Source organism: Pocillopora verrucosa, chromosome 8 (assembly GCF_036669915.1).
Source record: "Pocillopora verrucosa isolate sample1 chromosome 8, ASM3666991v2, whole genome shotgun sequence".
Classification (NCBI taxonomy): Eukaryota; Metazoa; Cnidaria; class Anthozoa; order Scleractinia; family Pocilloporidae; genus Pocillopora; species Pocillopora verrucosa.
In genome coordinates, this window is record NC_089319.1 from 16974996 (window position 1) to 16993754 (window position 18759).

Below are 18759 nucleotides of genomic sequence, written 5' to 3' on the forward strand. Positions count from 1 at the left end.
CAAACCACGACTTAAGATTTTCATATCTTTTGCAGCTTCTACGTTGAAATTTTGAGGTCATGGCCACAAAACATCGAGGACGATGAAAAGGACTTAGAGAGCACAGTGGCAAAATAACGGGTACAAAAACGTTGTAGACTAAGACAAAAAGAAACTGAAGTGTCTACATTCCCGAAACAAGAAAAGGTTAAAGAAGTGCGGGGTCTATGGAAAGCAGTCTCAAAATTTACATCAACGAGCTTTAACTAATTATAAAGGAGGAAAGCACAAGCATTCTGTGTCAAGAGCACCTGAGTCTTCACGTAAACTATCGTGACTTATTTCAACTCTTCTCTAAAGAACGTCATAACATAACGATCAGAAACAGTGTGAGTTTTCGAAACCCAAACTGAGAAATTCAAAACAAGTTTCATTTCCATAAATTAACGATGTTCTTGAAAACAGCTGAAAATCACACGCTGCGCTGAGACCAATTTTCATTTTAGTCTGGATAGATGGCTGAGGCTTGTATTTGGGCTCACGATGTATTACCTTTGAATTTTTTAAATGTATTTTACGAATCAAACCTAACGCCATCTACTAATTATTAAATGAATCTTAAATTTGCAAAACTGGAAACTTCTCGCAAACATGTAAAGTCGACTTTCGTTTTGTATTGTTTGTATTTTTTGTCGTGTAAATTCACCAGCACAGGAATAAATACTCCCTGGGATGTCATGAGACATGTTCAGCCAGTCAGAGGAGAGCACTTTCCACGTAATGGTTAAAATTAAATCTGACCGCAGCAAGTAGAGGGCAGGTATTGGCCCCCTTTTCTTCTTTTTATACCTTTCAATTTCAAAACATAGCATGGTTCCTTGCTTTGGATTGTCTCAAAAGCGAGGCGATTTATTTAATACCAGGTTTAGGACTAACACGAGTCACTTTTCAAGCTTCGCCTTAAATTATAGTTTTCAAAGAGTTCAAATATGCTAACGAAAGAGAGACTTCAGAAAACAAGTGGAGGACGGAAAAGAAGGCCGCGTATGATCAATAGGGACACTCTTCACTTCGTATCTACAACATCGCCTAACTTCTGTTTTCCAGAGGAAGTATCCAAGTTGGCGGTTATTGCTTCCAGTATCACAAAACGTTGGTCGAAGTGGAATTTCGCGAGTTGCTTTTCGAGTTTGGAAAACGTAGAGAAAAGCGACGTTCAACGACCGAAAATAGATCCACACGTTATTAAAGGCTGAAGAAAGGAACTTAGGCCAAATTGCTAGGGGAAGAATGCACTCCCCATACTGACAGAAACTAAGATGTTTCATAACAAACATTATAAAATGACATTGACTAAAACTTAAAATTTTGCAACACTTCAATTCAAAGCAAGAAGGCGTCTTTATTTTCTTTCCATATTATATTATATATATTATGCGAAGCCATGGGTTTTTCGAGCTTTGTAACCGAGCCTACGCACTGGGAGTCGAGTGGGACCGGGTACAAAATTACCCATGCTGCTCTGGGCCTGTACATTTCATTCCGAGTTGAGTTAAATATAGTATGTACTTGGTATACCGTCTAAAAATGAGTGGAATTCCGGAAAGTGTATCTAACGTGCAGGTAAGCTATGCTCTCCTACAACCAATTAGTTATGAAAATCAATAAGTTGGGCAGAATGTTTTCGACTTAAGTCTATTTACTCTTAAACATGAAACTCTATTCATGAAACTCATGAAACTCTCTAACATGAAACATTAATGAAACTCTTAAGGTTTCAAGAATTCAATAATTTAGGCTCATTTCTACGCTTTGCACCAACAATTAAATATTGAAGTGCATCTCAGCTCAAACTGAGTCAAAAGGCCGATAATGTAGATATAAAACATGTGGAAAAAATCTGCTTAGTAGAGCATAAACATCTATTTGTTTTCAAAATCAGGATAGTTTGGGGATCCAAAATTCAACTAATGGAGGTTTGAGCCAGACCTCAAGGTAAGTTCGTTTCGTCTGGAGAAGTTTGGTGTAAATTGGTGTAGTCGGTGCATTTTAGTGTGGTTGATGTAGTTTGGTGCTCTTTCTGTTGTTGGTGTAGTTCGGTGTAGTTTAGTAATTTTGTTCTCAAAATCAGGATAGTTTGGAGATCCAAAATTCAAATAATGGAGGTTTGAGCCAGACCTCAAGGTAAGTTCGTTTCGGTAGACAATCATTTATTCCGTAAATGAGATTTACCAGGTGTAATAACATACATCAGCTTAGAAAATACCACAATGAAAAGCATGATATCAAAGAAAAAGAAATGTTAATATAGATCATGATTTTAATTTTCCCTTTCTTTTCTTTTATCTTTTATGTCTTTTCTTTCAGAGACAGGCAGATGAAGATAGAAATCAACTCACGGACTATAAGAATAAGGGAATGGATACTAGATCAGCAGGTAAGAAAACTATATGACTTGGTCTTAAGTCCACAAACTTCAAACCTCAAACCCTCGCTGGTAATTATCAATTAGAGAAACAAATAATGATGAGAACAAAAAAGTTACCACTTAAGTCTCCAATCAGTCCCTTAATCCTAACACTACACAAGGTCAGTATTATCAACTGAGTTGAAACTCTTTATGGTGGCCAATTTACGTTATCAACTCAGTTGATAATACTAAATTACCCAGTCTGGAGAAGTTTGGTGTAAATTGGTGTAGTTGGTGCATTTTAGTGTGGTTGATGTAGTTTGGTGCTCTTTCTGTTGTTGGTGTAGTTTGGTGTAGTTTAGTAATTTTGTTCTCAAAATCAGGATAGTTTGGGGATCCAAAATTCAAATAATGGAGGTTTGAGCCAGACCTCAAGGTAAGTCCGTTTTGGTAGACAATCATTTATTCCGTAAGTGAGATTTACCACGTGTAATAACATACATCAGTTTAAAAAATACCACAATGAAAAGCATGATATCAAAGAAAAAGAAATGTTAATAAAGATCATGATTTTAATTTCCTTTTCTTCTCTTTTATCTTTCATGTCTTTTCTTTCAGATGAAGAGAGAATTCTCCAATCAGTCCCTTAATCCTAACACTACACAAGGTCAGTATTATCAACTGAGTTGAAACTCTTTACGGTGGCTAATTTACGTCATCAGCTTAGTTGATAATACTAAATTACCCAGTCTGGAGAAGTTTGGTGTAATTTGGTGTTGTTGGTGCATTTTAGTGTGGTTGATGTAGTTTGGTGCTCTTTCTGTTGTTGGTGTAGTTCGGTGTAGTTTAGTATAGTTGGTGCAGTATGATGTAGTTTGGTGCAGTCGGCGTACTTGGCCTACGTTGGTGTGGTTTGGTGCAGTTGGTGTACCTGGCCTACGTTGGTGTGGTTTGATGCAGTTTGGTATACTTTGGTGAAGTTTGGTGTAGCTTTGTGTAGTCTGGAGCAGTTTAACACAGTTTGGTGTAATCATGTTATCTGGCGCGCTAAGTGTAGGTTGTTGCTGCTGTAGTGTTATGTAGATGGTGAATTGACGTGGGTTTGTGCATCTTTGTGCAGTTGGCGTAACTGCTTGTAATTGGCTTACTTTGTGCAGTTTGGTTTAGTTGGTGTATTTTATTGTTTCGTTGGTGCAATTTAGTGTAGATTGATGAAGTTTCGTGTAGTTAGTGTACTTTGGGGTAGTTGGTGTAGCTGGTGTACTTTGTTTTAATTTGGTGTGGTTGGTGTAGTTTCGTGAAGGTGGTGTATTTTTTAATATTTTTATAACTCAGGTATGAAAATATGAGACCTTGAATCAGCAAGATTTCTTTATTTTATTTCACAGGCAACCGAAGAATAGAAACAAGAAACCAAAGTAATTGAATTTCATTGAGTTTTCTATGAGGGTTTTCGTAAGGATTAATAGTCAAAAATAAATTTGAGCCGTATGTATAAAATATTTTTAAAGAAAAGGCTCTTTCATATTTTTTGAAATATTAATAATATTTCTACCCAGATCTATAGCTATATTAGAATGAAAAGATGTCTCATGGCGGCGAAAAAATCTCATTAAGATGGAATTCTTCACAATCCTCAAATGTTCAATGAAAAACTATTGTTTACCTACATGTTTTATCCTAGTAATATGACAGAACATGCAAAATAAAAAACGTTCAACTGCGATTAGCTTTGGGGTGTTAAAAGAAATAGAAACTCAATATGGTCATCGCCTCTTAATGTTTATAAAAGTATGTTGCGCCTGAACGAACCTCTTGCTGTCATTGATTAATTAAATGTCTTTTTTTTGCAAACTAAGCCCAGAAAATAGGCCATTTTACAATTGTGTACTTAGTTGCCAAGCCTCTGATTTGGAGTGAGGCTCAAAGTAACTTCGTTGCGATAGAGACCAGTATCTAGTTAGCATGGTAACAAAGTAATTTACATTTGAAGGGCAGCAACGTTGAATGTTCGTTTGAATAAAAGCGATCGTTTCCAAAGAAATATTCGTTGCTGCAGTAACATTTTCAGCATTTTTGTGATGAAATACCACCGACGGTCCAGCAAACATGTCATGCCTCTGCTCACGAGTGAAATAACGAACTCCATCGAAGAATCCATCGTTCCCCTGTGAATGTGGATGGTCTAACTCGATTCCTTTCCACTCACCGCCATTAGGGTCGCTTAGATAACCGATACACCTGACAGCACCCATGTATCCAAAAACATGCACTCGGGGCTGATGGAAAATTGATTTTCACCTCCCTCAGTCAGGCTGGTTTCAGGAGCTTTTTCGTCGAGTGCTGTCGGTTTTGATTCGAAGTTCGTATTCTGACTGTGATTTGTTGTTTCGACGACTGTTTGGACCGATTTTGATGTCCACATCCCATTGTCGGCTGAAAGAAACAAATGGCCACTGTCGTCGCTTGTTTAGTGTAGCGTGAGAGAACGACTGCACCTCAATAATCTGTTCTTGTGTTCTGATGAAAAAGGGAACGTTGCTAATAGCAACATAATAAGTCGATCGCCATGATCAGTCATGGATGATCACTGAAAGAGCAACAGCAAGGTTAACTAATGTAATGGCGGCCATGAAGCACAAAAGCACTAAAAAAGCTTCATTTCCTATATATTTTTCACCTTGTGTCAATTTATAAGTACGATGGCCATCGGCAATAATTGCGACATCTACTTCAAACACGAGAAAGCATAAATATGCAGGTCATTTCAGCGGGAGTCACCATATGTATTTCTTTGGCAAAATCAGGATGTGGGTGTTCAGGAGTTTGGGATTACGGATCAAACTTTACTGGAAATAAATGTAAATTAATAACGGAAAAATAGAGGCAAAGTAATAAATGATAAACGCATACAACTGTTCAATAATAATTCTACGCGAAACACTTGATAAAAGTTCACCTGTTTACAATTTTTTGAGAAGCAACTTAGTTACCTTAAATCGCTTTGAAGACCACAAAGACTTTCCTTCGTGTGTTCTCTAATCAATGACAATTATGCCAGACTGACAAAAACGGGAGTATAAATGTTCTAGGCAACTTGTGAAATTGGAGTCTTAAAAATAGTCATTTTTCCTCGCTTGGGTGGGGAGGGGGGATTTGGGGGACTCACATGTTTTTCAGGGTGAACGGAAGGGGGATCAGTCGTCACAAGCAGACTATAAGAGGGGGGACTATAGAAAACTGACTCTCAAGGAAAGTGGGGGGGGGGGGAGCATCAGAATACTACAGAGCCTAAGGGGGTAACAGACAAAATTTAATTGTGGCACAACCAGACTCCTCCGACCCCCTGCAAGGCGATAAATGACGCTGAGTCCCTGAAACGAAATGTGCTTCATTTGTTTACTAACGAAATGTTTTTGGTCTTTAAAGTCGCATTTGGTTTAGTTAGCTTAGGTATAATACTTTGTATGTACAAAGAAACACTTGTTTTGTGCTGTCAATAGATAAATTTGTCCCAAAAACATTTAGTTTAAACTTCCCAGCTTTAGGCAGCTCACATGTTATGACGGTCATCTCGTCTGCGGTTTCCACCGGACAAGAGTTGCCAATCTGCTTATTATTGGCATCAAACAGCCATGGCTTTAAAGCGATACCATGAGGATTAGAAAATGTGACTTTAACATGGCTGACATGTGAAACGATGTTCTCCAACTGATCTATCAGCTCTAGTCCCCACTCCTTAAACTCGTCCTTCAGGTAGGGGAAGCCTGGGTTTGAGTTTGCTGCTTGATCAGACTTGATCATGAATGTTGCTAAATATTCACTGTCTTTGCTCTCAGGTTTTTTACCAAACACATTTAGCTGAAAAACGCCAGCTTCAGGCGCATGAGCCAGAATTGTGCCAACATACTCCGCTGTGTTACTGAAGCACAAACTGTTGTCAAGATGTTGTTTGTCCTTCATTAAATAACCAACAACTGATACATTCTCCGGGGCCTTCAGCTTAATGGAGACTCGTCCATCCGGGGCATAAATATTGTGCTGGGGCTCTTTGAGCTCCAGGCCCCACGAAACGAAGCTGTCCGACAATCGCGGAAAGCCTGGTACAGGCTCTACACTAGCGAGTGCATTTATGTAGTAGGTACACACAAACGTATCTGATTTTCCCTCGCCATAATACTTGGCAAATACTTTCAAAGTGTACTCCCCTGCAAGTGGGCAATGCACCATCACTCGAAAACCACTCTCTGTCTTCTCTGAGTAGCAAAATGAAAATCCAGCGAAGTCTTTTTTGAGTCGTTTCCCCTCTCCCACCAGGTCAAGTTGGCCCACGATGTGAGAAATTTGAATGTTAAAGTTCTGTAATGAGATGCAAGCCTTTCCGTCGTCGGATACAATGTTCTCGGATGGATAATCAAGACTGAATCCTGCTTCGTAAAACTCACCTCCTAATTGTGGGAATCCGCCTCGATTTCTCTCAGTTCCTCTTTTGGCCTGGATAATGTACTCTATTCCACTAAGCCATTTAGTATGGGTCACCTCGTCCCTTACGTACAAATTCAGCTTGTATTTTCCTGGGGCAGGGAACTGTGCTTTGAGCTTCACTTGGTTCACTCCGCAGGGCAGAATCTGTGTCCATCTTCTTCCTTCGTATTCTCTTCCTGAGAAGTCCTTCAGATCACCTCGTAGCATCTTCAACGATGGAGAGTAGAACATCATTTCGATGTGATCTGCATCATCAATATCATACATGCTTTCCTTGTGACTGAGAATTTCCACTCCCATTTGGTGAATTCTTCCAGAAGGCACGACCAACTTCTCAAACTCTTCCTTACTGATGGGTTTCTCAAGGAGCTGCCATTGTTCGTCGGATGGGTAGTGGCTGCAAATGGCAAATTCGGGGTCCATCAGGAACATGGACACGTCTGGGCTGCGATGGAACATCAAATCGGCTCCTAGGTAACCAGCACCCCATGTGGGCTCACAAATGAACCACTCACCGTTGATTTGAACTCCATTCCACACGTGATTTGTGTCTTTAATCTGCTGGCCCGGCTCGAAGCCATAACCCTTGGCGTAGCCATTTATGGTATGCACTTGAAGACCCGCAGCTTTACCAAGTGCATCAAATAGATTCGCATAACCAGCGCACACTGATGTTCTGTGGCGTAACACGCTTGCGGAATCGCAAGTCTTTTTCTCTGTCCTTCCAAAAAAGCCATCTACATCGTAGGCGACATTGAAACTCAGCCAGCGGAAAATCGCGTAAGCTTTGTTCCTGTCTCCCTCCCACCGACTTGTGAGATAGACGCTCAGTTTTTCGACGCTTTCAGTTTGTTCCTCTGGTGTCGCTAACACATGTGCGTCGATCTGCTTCTCGATTCCCGTGCGCTGTTGAAACTTTGCCAGTCGAATCCTGGCAAGAAATCGCCGCATGCTGGTTTGAATGAAAGCGATTGTTCGAGGATTAATACTCGCGGCTTCCTCAATTGTATCCACATCTGTGTGGGGAAACACATTGGACGGTCGAGCAAACATGCCATGTCTTGGTTTACACGTAAAATAACGGATGCTTTGAAATAACCCATCATTTCCTTGTGGATGTTCTCGATCCAACTCAATTCCTATCCAGTCACCATCGCCTAGTTCGCTGAGACTTCCGATGAACTTCACACTACCTGTGTATCCAGAAACATGAACGCGGTCACCGATGGAAAATAGGGGATTTGTTACGCTTTCTGTAAGCTCGGCCTCATGAGAAAAGATTCGCGGCTTGTTGCTAAGAGAGTTCGGCTTTGATTCAATGTTTTCGTTGACTTCGCGTATAAACGGCTCGGTTTGGCCCTCATTTGTAGATACGACAGCAGTTTCGACGGATTTCGACGACCCACATCCCATTGTTGCCTCAGTCAAGTTGTTAGCAAATATTTAGTCTGCGTGCTTAAGAACACCCTCTCGTCACACTGAAAAGGAGTTCTTGATGCGATCATGTGATAACCAACGGGAACACAGTAACGTAGCGTTGCCAACAACAAATGGTTTAGCCATGATAATTAGTGAGATCTGAATGAACAAAATAATCCCAGGGGTTTTTCTCTTTTTTCCAAAATATAAAAAACAAAAAACATAGCGAGAATTTAGCCACCTGCATGTAACTGTCGTCTCTCAAAAACAGAAATCATTGTTTTCAAATATCAGTTTAGAAGCAAGAAGCAACGAGGTTAATCCTTCACTGAAGCGTTTTTTGAATAAATTATCGGTAACAGCTTTCCCTCAAACAAGCGTAAACGATCATCGAGCTGAAACTCGAGGAAAAGGAGTCAAAACTTGTTTCTTTATTAGATTTTATCTATTCCAAATAAAATGTCCCGAAAAGGAAAAAAACATGAATAATGTAAAGCTAGTGGTGTACTTTCCGAGGAGTAAAGGTTAACCGTTATCACATTGTCAACAAATGGTAACGACCTATTATTCTCCAAAACAATGACAAAGTTCTTCAGAGTTCAACAGAGATAAGAACTGTTTTGATTTAAAATTTTGGTATTCCAAAACATGATAAAGAACCCTTAAGAAAATGTATTAAAAGTGTCCTCAAGCGAAGGAAAAAACAGGTATCTACTCTCTCACCTTTGACAACAAGGTTATTCAAAGATCGCTCAGTGTCAGCCAAATTTGATCGTGTTTGTCCGTGAAAAAATAATTAACACACCAAAATAATTAATTCGGATCGATGCTAATCGTCTCATATCACCTTTTCGCAAAGACAAGCTAAACACGCAAGATATTGTCCCCACAATACTGTAAACACTCATCTAACACCTAGTAATAATTTTTTTTTTTCATTTGACCTGCAGATGGAAATCAAACAAAGAAATGATCCCCGTAGTTGGACTGCAATTCCAGCACTTTCAGAAAAAAAGCCTAAAAAATATTCAGGGTAATTTAGTATTCTCAAATGAGTTGACAACGTAAATTGGCCACCGTAAAGAATTTAAAAGCTGACGTTTCGGACGTTAGCCCTTCATCATTCGCTCTTTGCGGTGGCCAATTTATGCTATCAACTTATTTGATAATACTAAATTACCCCGAACATTTTTTGATGTTTCTCTTCTGAAATTTCTTGAATTGCAGTACAACTGCGTCATTCGCTCTGACGAAGGGCTAACGCTCGAAACGTCAACTTTGAAACTCTTTACGGTGGCCAAGTTACGTAATCAACTCAGTTGATTTTATTAAATTACCATGTTATTCTCTCCCACTAACGCAGCACCACAGTTTCTTTAGAAACTTACCCCCTTGAAAAATATTCAGGCTTGCACGGGATTCGAACCCATGCCTCCCGGATACTAGTTGGACGCTACTTGCAACTGAGCTACGAAGCCTCCAGGCTTCTTTCCTGCATCTGGGGTCCACTCGCGAGGATAATTTTTTAATTAAAACATTTGAAGGAAACGTATATTATGGTTTATACTGCAATAACTAAACGATTTATAGCTACTGAATGGTGCTTTTACTCGGCACATCATACTGTGTCATGGAGTTCAAACTGTCAAGCCTGCGGATTTGTGACCGATAATCGAAACTTCTTTAATCCATAAACCCTAAGAGTGTCCGGCTTCTGATTTCTCCTTACAATACCACACTTGAATATAATGTAACGGTCATGAGAATGAAGGGAATGATCACCAATTTAAGAAGCTCCTGATTGTCAAACAAATTCTCTTTGTTATTACCATTGGAAATGTAAAGAGACAGTGTGGAGAATATGAACACAAATGCTAAGATGGAAAGGGTTAAAAAAATGATCACTAACGCTATCTTAGGTTTTTATATCTGCTTTTTCAACATTTTCCGATCTTCTTCTAAGAGAGTATCAGTTAATATAATCTCTTTGGACCTTACAGAAATGTGTTAAAATAGTGATACATTTATATATCAATATCATTTAACATTTTTAACGTGAAGGACCTTGCCTCAAGCAAGGTGAAAACATAGCTTATGAGTCAGTTCTCATGGATTGAGTAGAATGGTAGCTACATGCGTTCCCAGAATGCTTAAACACTAAACATAAACAAGAACTTGCCAGTATTTTACATGAGAAAATAACAATAATAAATAAACTAACTTTAAGAGATTGGGCTGAAATATCCTCAAGAAGCTAAACCCTAATATAAGTCCCTTGAGTTGAAGAAAGGTAGACACTTCTATTTTCAAGAACGCTTTTCGGAATAAATAAAAGTTGTGCAATGAAAAGATCGACCTCCCCTCTCATCAAGGAGAGAACAAGACAAAAATGAAAGTCCTATGTCAATGTCTTCATCTGTTCAACTTTCTCCTTGTAAAGATTGTGAAACTCTTTAGCCAAGTAGTAGAATGGAGCTTCCACGTTCTCATGGTCTTTCTAGAAAAATAAAAGGGAAAAAAAGTATGTTCTGAGGAAACGAGTTTCCACCATGGAAAGTCGATTGGAAGGAATCTGGGATGGTATAGCACAAAGAGGAGTAATGATATGCCACAGATGGAATCATAAGGAGAAAATACACTTCATAGCAAGCAGTGCATGGTCTGAACAGAACATAAAGAAAATTTCACATCAGTGCAATTTTTTCCTATTGAAAAAATGGCACTTGAAAATTTGTTCAAGAATATTATTTTACATAATTTTTTGTAACTGAGGTTTTAAGATAATCCCCACCATAAAAATATCTAACTACTTCCTAAATATAAAATTGATGACATTTTATCGGCAGAAACAACAGCAGGCTAAAGGGAACTTTAGAAGATAGCTCTTTCAGATGGAGTGTCATAAAAACCAAAAATAAAGTAATCAGAATGACCAATCAGAAGAAAGGAATACACCCCAAAGGACCAAGGGGAACACAAAATAAAAACAAGCAAACTGCCTTGTGCACAGGAAAACGTGAGTGACCAAGTTGTGGTTGGTTTAAGTTTGTATCTGATTGGCTATAACAGCAGTGGCACAAGTTTCTCAGGACAAATTACAGAGCAAAGTAAAGTAACACCAATGCCATCTCAAATTTTCAATGGGTGTTTATGTGAGAAATATTGTTGATTCCTTGTGTAGTTTCATCTTTTGAGGTTTACCTCTAAGGCTTTGTTACTAGTAAGTGGGACTGTCATTATGCTCAATTTTCAGTATACAAGGAGAGGCAACTTACCGCAGAGCACTCAAAGTATTCAAGCCCTTTAGAAGTGGCAAGATCTCTGCCTTGTTTTGTTGATATTAATCGTCTTTGTTTCAGGTCTGTTTTAATGGCAACCAGGGCACCTTGAAATCAAATAAAAATTTGTTAAGTCAGGCATCACCATAATTTTGCCTTCCTTCCTTGGCTAACATCTAACACAAAACGTGTTTAAATGACTGTGAATGTCTGAAAATGATATATGTGAACTGCTGTTTAAGATATGAATATGAAAGTGATCTTCGCAGTAACAAACATTACTTAAGCAGTAGTGAAAACAGGGCCTGAAAAAAATTCAGGCCTGTACAGGATTTTTTATAAATTCACAGTATTGTAAAGGTTATGAGTTTAAATCCTGTACAGATGTGAATTTTTTCAGGCCTTATTTTCACTACTGCTTAAGTAGTGTTCACTGCTGTGGAGATTGCTTCCATATTCAAAATTGTGTTTCTAGTGTTTATACATTTTGGTTATTGCCTTAAGTTATTTTTCTAAAGAGTTTAGGACATTTTCATCTGATTCTGTTTAACTGCAACTTACTCAACCATTTGAGGCTTCTCTTATTAATTTGCTGATTGCATCTATGTAAATTTCAGAGACTCACCTGGTAAACTTTGGTTTGGTTTTTTTGCTCTGCATCTCTCATACCACTTGTTACAGGCATTAAATGACTGTTCATTTGTCACATCATAACCCACAAGGAACATGTTTGGCTGTGTCCACTGCATGAGCAATAATAACACAATTTTATTGACATTGTTGGAGCAATTGGTCATCTTTTACTGGGCAAGTTACAACCTAGCCCCTACTACAAATCTAGTATTCTAATGACTGAGGAGTGAAGTAAAGATATAGCTACATTCATTTAATACAGTACCAGATCAATTTTAACCTGGTTGAAAAAACTGACGAGACATTCAGTTGATATGGAAGGATTATTCATTCTTGCTTGGTTCATATCAAACTGACAAACCAAAAGAATTTTAACTTTTATCACAAGTCTCACCACATAATGCATTGGCCCATGTATAGAGTGCTACATTATCAAATCCTTCATGGTATTTCTAGCTCAAGGCTACCATGAAGTCCAAGTGACTGTCTAGGCATTGTGTCACACCATTAAAATTTTCAACCATTACAGCTAAAACTTTGTCCTTTGTTTTAGCAGGTAGATTTTTGAGTGACAACACCCACAATACATGCTAAGTTAGCATAGTCCTACATGGACAGAATATCTAAAGTATACACATCTGATTCAATAATAAATTGCCTGCTTTCACGATAAAGGTACCTACATGTTGTTGTACTATGTCTGCAAACATTTCTTTTCCTGCAGAGTCATAAATGTAGAGTTCCTAGCAAAAATAATAGAAGTCAAAAAGCCTGTGGAAACTCTCTTAACCCTTAAACCATCAGTATGCATATTCTCCATACTGTTCTCTGTATATTTCCTATCCTGCTGATAAGGAGAATGTGTTTAACAATCAAGAGCTTCTTTAGTTGTTGATCATTTCCTTTATTCTCATGACCATGATTCAGAAGTGATATTGTGAGGAGAAATTAGATGCTGGTCACTCTAAAGGTCAAAGAGTTAAGCAGCCGACTCAACCCTTGTGTTTCCAGAGGGTTTCTTGAACGGGAAACATCATCCATTTCTGGGTGACGTGCTTCTTTAAATTACAAACATAGCAAAGATAGTCTCGCATCATAATTGTGATCAAGCTTTCCTACTTAGTTCAAGTAATTTAACACCAGCAGAGTGACGTATCCTGCTAGTTAAGCTTCCTGTTGCTAGTAAAAGTACAGTGATGTCTGGATTAGTTTTTAGGTGCTTTAGTTATTACTCAGTAATTCAGATCAGTTGTTCTGTTACTCAGCTTGCTAGCACATATACATCAATTGTATTTGCCTTGTAAGCATCTATCTGGGTTTTCTTCCAGATGGCCTTTTGAATTTTTGTTTTGTTGATATTATGTTTGATTATTCTTTTATTATTAGCTTAAACGTATCAAATAAGAGTTGTGTATTTGTGAAAATATTAGTTGTTAAGTAATCTTGTAACGATATAGACTGTCTTTGTCCCAAACATTAATTGCTTGGTGACTTTGTGTTATGGGTTAGAGATTTTACATTCATTTGATTTAGAAATTTTAGTTTGTAAAAACAAATTTCTGCTATCAAGAAAGACCTACCACACTGTCAGAAGTCTCTGGGATGTTAACAGACTTAATGCACACTTCCACTCCTGCCGTCTGAAAACGAGTTACAAACATTTGATTTTTATGTGAAGTGAAAAAAAGGATGACCAAAATTTCATTTGGTGCAATTTTATTAGGGTGCAGTCTGTATATGATACAGACTCAGCCACAGTTTGAAGCTTATCTTAGTTTTCAACCCAGAGTCTAGCCAGAAAACAACAGAATAAGGAAGAAAACTGGCCACAGCACACAGGTTTTCCCTGCTCCCTAAAGGAGGATCAGCTACAAAAGGAATTGGTGGGAAGTAAACAAGATGGACTATTCTTGAAAGACCTTCTTCCTTGTTCCTTAGGTGCCCAATCTTCATAAATTTCATCTGCATCAAGAAATAATCAATCCCTTGATACCAATTTTACTCAAATAATCTATGCAGCCCCCTATTCCTTGCCCAACACAATATTCATGGGACTCGTGAGGTTCAAGTAATCAAATTCTCACAAGACCAGATAACCCCCGAGCTTACATATAACTTGAGAGATATATCGTCATGAATAAAGCCTTTTTGGTGAATCATGATCCTCTTATAACAAAACTATAGAGAAAGCTTACCATTGTATAATTTTTCGGAAAGTGTGTACCATCGCTGTGAAATGTTTGTGTTAGGGCACTCTTACCCACACATGGGTCACCTGAAACACAGATATAAAATATATTTTATTGGCAGGAATCAGCTCACAAACCGTTCCTTTCGATGTAGCTGTAATGTTACTGTACACCACATCGACAAAGATACAATGACCAACGATATAAGCACACGCTTTGAATTAATAACATGAATATAAAAAGGCGTTGGGTGCTAAGATAAAGCAAAGCTTCGTCAATTCAAAGCTAAATCTATATTTTCACCTGCAAAAATTACTTGGGCTCGAAGAACCACCATTTTGTTTTCTGCGAGCCAGCGCTATGTGTAGCGGAAGTCAGCTGGTTACCGGGACGACGTCTTGTAATCAGAAATACCTGAAGTGACTTTTAGTTTTTCGACCAAACAATCGGTAGTTTACTATGAATTTATTTGCCATAGAATCCACTTGAGGTTCTAGATTGTCCACTTAGCAAAAATTTTGGATGGCAAGCATTTATTTGCCTCCGATCGCTCGTAAAAAGAAGGTAGACGGCTACCCACGGTGAGTTTGACTTCGAACGCTTCTCTTCTAAATATTTAATATATTTAGGGTAAAATCTTCTCGGATTCTTAAGGTAAATAGAACTGTTTGTGGTCTGGTAATTGACCATTCATCTTCAATTAGGAAAGTGTTACTTTTAGATCTCAAGTTGTCGTTGAAAGGGAAGGGAAAGCATACAGGTCTATTCTGGCGCCACCGCGCGCCTTTCGATTCTCCTAGTGCTGTATCCTAACAAATTGAGGTTTTTCATTTAACCTGCAAGGGCCTGTGCAATGAAATCGTAAACATGACAATATTCAACAGTCGTAGTCACATAAAACGCCTTTAGTTCTTAAAAATATCCTCTATGATGTGAAACCCAGGCTTTATTCCAGTTGTAATTCTCTACCTAATTTCGCACAGGTCATGCTAATTAATTAATCCTATTCATTTTTTTGTCTTAATTATTTCGAAATACCGGCTGGACTTTCTATTTTGCTGATAGAATAGAATGTGGAAATATTTTAAGTTGTCTTGTCGCAGTGTTAAGGGGTGCGAGTCCACTTCGCTGTTGCTTTTCATTTCGATCGAGTAGAATTTTGGATAAATTTCCTGTTGTGTAAGAAAGAGGTTGCTAACGATGGCAAAAATTGTTCCAAAATTCTTGGGTGAGTTTGTGCTTCTTGGCCTAAAAATTTCCAGGCCGTTTTCTTTGTACTTATATCTTAATCTGACACTTGTCTGGAGGTAATAATTATAAAAATAAAAATAATGAAATAAATAATAAAGTAACGATCGTTAACAGCAGAATTTACAATAATGATTATAGTTATGATGCTAAGATCTACCTCAAACAGAAAGATCAGTGGAGATACCATTTGGTACAAAATTTTTCATAAAAAGATGTAAGTTAAAAGCTGTGGAATAGCTATATACTATTAATTTTGATAATAAGATAATTATCTAAAAACTTTATTTTCCACATATCATCTTTGGCACTGGTAATCCTGTACATCCTAACATTAGAATTATCATTCTCCACACTGTTTTTTTTAAATTTATAGTACTGACATGGAGAATTTGTTTGACAAATGAGAACTTCCAAAATTGATGATTATTTTCATTATTCTCATGACCTTTACATCTGATTCATTAGTGATACTGTGAGGAGAAATGAGAAGCAGTAACTCTTAGGGGTATAAGGGTCATTGGTGTGTTATGCTTATATTTGGGTACGACCTTTGTTTACAATTTAATGATTTTATTCTATTTGCAGTCATGACACCTCCAGGGTTTTTGCTGATCTGCAAGTTAACTATTCACCTGGTCAAACAAGCTATGATGCACATTATATTGGACATGCAATTTTATCCCCTCAACAGAGTACAAAGTCTGGTCCAAACAATAAACCTCACCCCACTAATGTGACTTTTTTGCGCCAAAATCCACGATTTATTTGTGAGCCAATCTGTTATGTGAAGACCAGTGTAGATTCCCCCGTGAAATACCCATCATGGTGGCCAGAAGAATTGCCAGAAAAATCCACCAGGATCCCTCAAAAAAGCTTTGATTCAACTGCGCGCTCAGATTATCGTCCTCCACCATTCTCCCCTGGAAAGATAACAAGGTACAGCAGTAACCTTGCCCTGCAAGTGGTACCTGCAGGGGCCTCTGGGATCCTACCTCAAGCTGCATATAAAACAGGACATACAACACCAAAGGTTGTAGAGAAAATCTCTTATGAACATCAGTTTAACTCAAGATTGGATCCCAGTCACCCAATAAGAGGGCGTCGACATGGTAGCTTTATATGGAAGGTTGTGTCTGATTTTGGCAGAAAAAATAGGAAAGGTAGCAAGCCTGTGGAGTATGCATACATGAAAGATGAATCGGCAGATACAGAGACTGCTCAACCTGCCACAGGAAATGCTGAGAATGGGGAGAAAACTGTAGAGGTTAATGATCCAGAAGGGACCCTTCCTTCATCTGATGAAAATTGAGTCTTGGCTCAAAATTACAAACTTTAAGTTGTGTGAAGTGACTGAAATTAGAAGCAAATATCTGACTACATTAAAATGGTATGGTTGTGGTGCCTGTAAAGTATAAAACCTAGTGAAACTCTAATTCTGAACTAAAAATTATTTTATTCCACCCACAACCCTAAATGTTTTAGGAATCATTTTTTTTCTCTTTTCAATTTTGTACTAGTTTTTATTAAAACTCATACTTGTTCATGCTGTATTTACCAACAATATTTGATAAACAGTATATTTTCAGTAATAAAAAGTTGTGAATTAGGTATGGGAAAGAGTTAAACCAAATTTTACCAACAGCCCCTAATTATGAACAACAAACAAAGCTTATTATTAAAAATTTTTTCCAGCACAAGCTTTCATAAAGTCAATCTGATTTGAACATGAAAAACTTCAATTTATCACTTGAGCTATTTGCCAGCCAGAGGAAATTTTTTTCTGAGGAGAAAATAACAACCAAAATTCCAGGTGAGGAGTTTATCACCAATGCTCAGGGATGTTTTTGTTTCAGGCTGTTACTGAAACTGGGCTATTAATGAAGCCCTTACACCCTAAGATTAGTTTCCATATTCTCCATACTCCTCTCTATACAGTTCCTTTTGGTACTAGCAAGGAGAATTTGTTTAATAATCAAAGCCTCTTAGGTTGACAATCATTTCCTTAATCCTTGTAATCTCAATGAATGAGTCTGCAGTGTTACCATAAGGAGAAAGTAGATGCTGGTCACTCCTACAGGTTACCTCTTCACACCCTAATGTCAGTATGCAAATTCTCCACACTATTCTTTATACATTTCCTAAGGTGCTGACAAGGAGAATTTGTTTACCAATCAAAAGATTCCTTCCCTGGTGACCAATTTCTTTATTCTCATGACCTTGATGTGTGATTCAGAGGTAATGTTGTAGGGAGAAATAAGATGCTAATCACTCCTAGGGTTTTAAAGGTTAAGGGGTGAAAATGACATTTATACTGAATTTTGAAGTCAACAGGCAACCCAACAAGGACATCTCATTTCATTTTGTTCAGTATTTCCCAACACCTCATTTGCAAGGTAGAGAAACAGGTCATCCAAACTCCCATATTTAAATATGCCACCTACTTATTTTTAGACCAACAGCTCTCTCCCTTATTCCAAGTTGTTAATGCAAAACTCCTTCCTTTGAAAACTGTTCATCTCCTCTGTATTTCAAACCGGAAGCATCGAGTTTGCAAACGTTCATACCTAAAGTAATTTGCGCTTATGGTGGTGAGCGCCATTGTAAATATCAGAGCTCCTTTATTTTCAGAAAATTCTAAAAGGTTCGGGGTGATGGTAACTTTGGAGGAGCAGGGAATTTCTTCCAATCATCAGGCACAGTTCGAAACCCGGAAATGTACAGCGTACAACTGGAGAATGAAATTATTTGATATACATTTGTGTTCTGATTAGATGCATTTATCTGACAATGGAAAGGCGCATGAATTCATCTTGAGAGAAAAGCCAAAAGTGAGTTATATTAAGAGAGGTAAACTTCGGCAGCGCCTAACTTAATTAAATAGTATACAGCAATAGCCACGCCCAAAATCGGACATGCTCAAGACATATTGAAGGGAAAAGGTTGTTTTATCTAGCCACGAGATTGAAACTGCCGGCTTAACCCAGATTAAAATGAACGATTAAACATGCGCAAAGTTAAAATGTTTTCCATCGAGAACTTAGTAAAAATCAAACGCCAAGCTCCGGGATAAAAGCAGTTGGTCGGCCTTGAAAATTCGCGCCATATTTCTTATCCA

General features: G+C 38.0%; 3 protein-coding genes across 3 annotated transcripts; 1 reads left to right on the forward strand and 2 right to left on the reverse strand.

Annotated features, from left to right (window-relative positions):
* Positions 1 to 5833: 5833 nt before the first annotated feature.
* On the reverse strand, positions 5834 to 8287 carry LOC131776639 (uncharacterized). Its single transcript, XM_059092858.2, has one exon. The coding sequence runs from the start codon at positions 8285 to 8287 to the stop codon at positions 5834 to 5836; it is 2454 nt and encodes an 817-aa protein (XP_058948841.2).
* A 1195-nt stretch (positions 8288 to 9482) lies between these two features.
* LOC131776672 (intraflagellar transport protein 27 homolog) lies at positions 9483 to 14739 on the reverse strand. Its single transcript, XM_059092890.2, has 7 exons — positions 14697 to 14739; positions 14400 to 14479; positions 13785 to 13844; positions 12888 to 12947; positions 12197 to 12314; positions 11569 to 11678; positions 9483 to 10790 (listed from the first exon to the last, which is right to left on the reverse strand). Exons 1-7 carry the CDS (start codon positions 14728 to 14730, stop codon positions 10692 to 10694), a joined length of 561 nt encoding a protein of 186 aa, XP_058948873.1. The 5' UTR covers positions 14731 to 14739; the 3' UTR covers positions 9483 to 10691.
* Positions 14740 to 14796: 57 nt separating this feature from the next.
* On the forward strand, positions 14797 to 17330 carry LOC131776693 (uncharacterized protein C2orf73 homolog). Its single transcript, XM_059092922.2, has 2 exons — positions 14797 to 14974; positions 16230 to 17330. The coding sequence occupies exons 1-2, from the start codon at positions 14916 to 14918 to the stop codon at positions 16951 to 16953; spliced, it is 783 nt and encodes a 260-aa protein (XP_058948905.1). The 5' UTR covers positions 14797 to 14915; the 3' UTR covers positions 16954 to 17330.
* Positions 17331 to 18759: the final 1429 nt, after the last annotated feature.